This window comes from Chondrus crispus, genomic scaffold (assembly GCF_000350225.1).
Source record: "Chondrus crispus Stackhouse genomic scaffold, scaffold_625, whole genome shotgun sequence".
Classification (NCBI taxonomy): Eukaryota; Rhodophyta; class Florideophyceae; order Gigartinales; family Gigartinaceae; genus Chondrus; species Chondrus crispus.
Window position 1 is genome coordinate 6,912 of NW_005178624.1, and position 2,054 is coordinate 8,965.

The 2,054-nt window shown below is 52.3% G+C and overlaps 1 protein-coding gene across 1 annotated transcript in view; it reads right to left on the reverse strand.

The window, feature by feature from the left end:
* Nucleotides 1-225, reverse strand: part of CHC_T00010263001 (cytochrome c peroxidase incomplete) — a 1,345-nt gene extending 1,120 nt beyond the window's left edge. The window contains exon 1 of the mRNA XM_005710788.1: nt 1-225. This exon is cut by the window's left edge and continues 357 nt beyond it. Coding sequence (XP_005710845.1) covers nt 1-225 — 225 coding nt within the window.
* Between the last annotated feature and the right edge of the window lie 1,829 nt (nt 226-2,054).

A 2,054-nucleotide genomic window follows, 5' to 3' on the forward strand; every position in this document is an offset into this window, starting at 1 on the left:
ATGGACGCCGCTAGCGACGGGCGCAGACGCGGGGCCGTGCGGCGCGCGTGCAGGAGTACGGTGCGGGAAAGGAGGCGGGAGGCCATGGTGAGGTTGATCGAGGGAGGGGGGGGGGATGCGGTGGCGGGAGGGACGCGGCGCGGGTGGCGATGGGGGAAGGGCAAGGTTGTGAGGCAAGGTTGTGAGCGGCGGCGGATCGTGGGCGGGCGATGTCGATGAGATCATACAGCGATGAAAAAGCGGGACTTGTGCAATATCCCCCGTGTGAGATTTCTCCCTGACTTGCCAGCGAATGGCGTGGAGGGCCGTGCCTGTGGGCGTGACATAGTGGCTACACGTGGCGGACTGGCCGCGCTGTCCTGGGCGGACGGGCTGGTGGCTAATGGGCGAATGTTAACGACTTCTGTCGTTCCTACGCCCTTGTACGAGAGACAACGAGGTGATCGAACGCCAAACCGTTGTTGCCGACCGCCGTTGATTGCTCCAGCCTTCACATCCTGCTCTTGGTAGAGCGTGCATTCCAGTCACCATCTTCGCGGGCTGCGGTATTCTGCAACGATTGGATTGTATTTCGGAAACACATACAGGGGGGGTCGCTCAATAGTGCCTACTTTAGTAGTGCCTCCCTCTACAGTGCGCGAAATTTGCATAAATACACCCCACATCATTGCGATAAAAGCACTTTTGACACTGCCTCGAGAAGCCGATAGGGCATTACCCATGGTACGCGCGTGCGTGAGCGCGAATCTGAACCCCATTTATATAAAAAAGGCACTCCAAGTTATCCCCCAGAACGTGGGCGAAATTAGCATATGAACACGAAAACCCATATGGTACAGTAACTTGCAATGTTTACTGTGAAGCGCTAATACTTCGTAGGGCCACCTTTCTTCTCTAGTACCTCCACAAGGCACCGAGGAATTGATTCGTAGAGCTTATTCAGGTACTCCTCGGAAATAGAACTCCAACAATCTATGATTCTATCAGCGAGGTCTTCCAGGTTGCTAAATTGACGCCCATGCCCGTAAACACGGCGGGCAAGCAAGCTCCATACATTTTCGATTATGTTCAAGTCTGGTGACTTCGCTGGCCACCCCAACAACTTGACATTTTTCGACGAAAGCCAATTCTTGATGTAGTTTGATCGATGACAGGATGACCCGTCTTGCTGAAATATCCATTCTTCACCGAGCGTTTCAGCAGCAGGTGATAGCAGTTCCTCCTCTAGTACCTCATAATAAAGCGTAGAGTCCATGTTACCTTTAACACGGACCAGATAAGACGTACTGTAGCAAGAGATAGCACCCCAAATCATCAAAGATGCTGCTCCCTGGTGCCTCGTCGAAAAGACTTGTTCCTCTCGCCTCAAGTCGTGCCAATAGCATGCCAACCCATCTGGCCCATCTAGGTTGAACTTTTTCTCGTCCGAAAAGATTACCCGGCGCCAAAATGCGCTTCCGTTCTCCAGCATCTTTTTGCTCCATTCCAGTCTAGCACTCTTGTGCCTCTGGAGCATCTGCGGACGCGACAGCATTTTCTTGTACTTCAAATGCGGTGCGTCACGTAGTATTTGCTGAACGCGACGGACGCCCAAATCAATGTCAAGGCTCAGCTTCAGCTCCCGGCATGATTTTTCTCCCTTACTGGCCTCTCGCAGCAAAAGCCGCGTTTGCTTCTTAGAAATTTTTGTTGCGTTGCGAGTGCTTTTGCGTCCGTCAACCCGCTTTGGGTGCTTCAAAACGTTGTGTACTGCACCTGGGGACCTGCTAAGCGTGCGAGCGATCTCGCGAACGCTCAAACACTCCTGTTTCATGGCCACAACCTGCCCCTTCTCGAAGTCTGACAGTAGCTTTCCGCGAGGCATTTTTCCTTGCGATGCGAAGTTTTTCAGGCACACACAATGTGCATTGCTTATGTATCTAACTATAGCAGTCACCAAAGTTGTTACCCTTTCGGTTTACCGCCAACTTGGCATGGCAGTAAATGCTGTATCGTATGGTTTTTCGTGTTCATATGCAAATTTCGCCCACATTTTGCGGCACAACTTGGAGGGC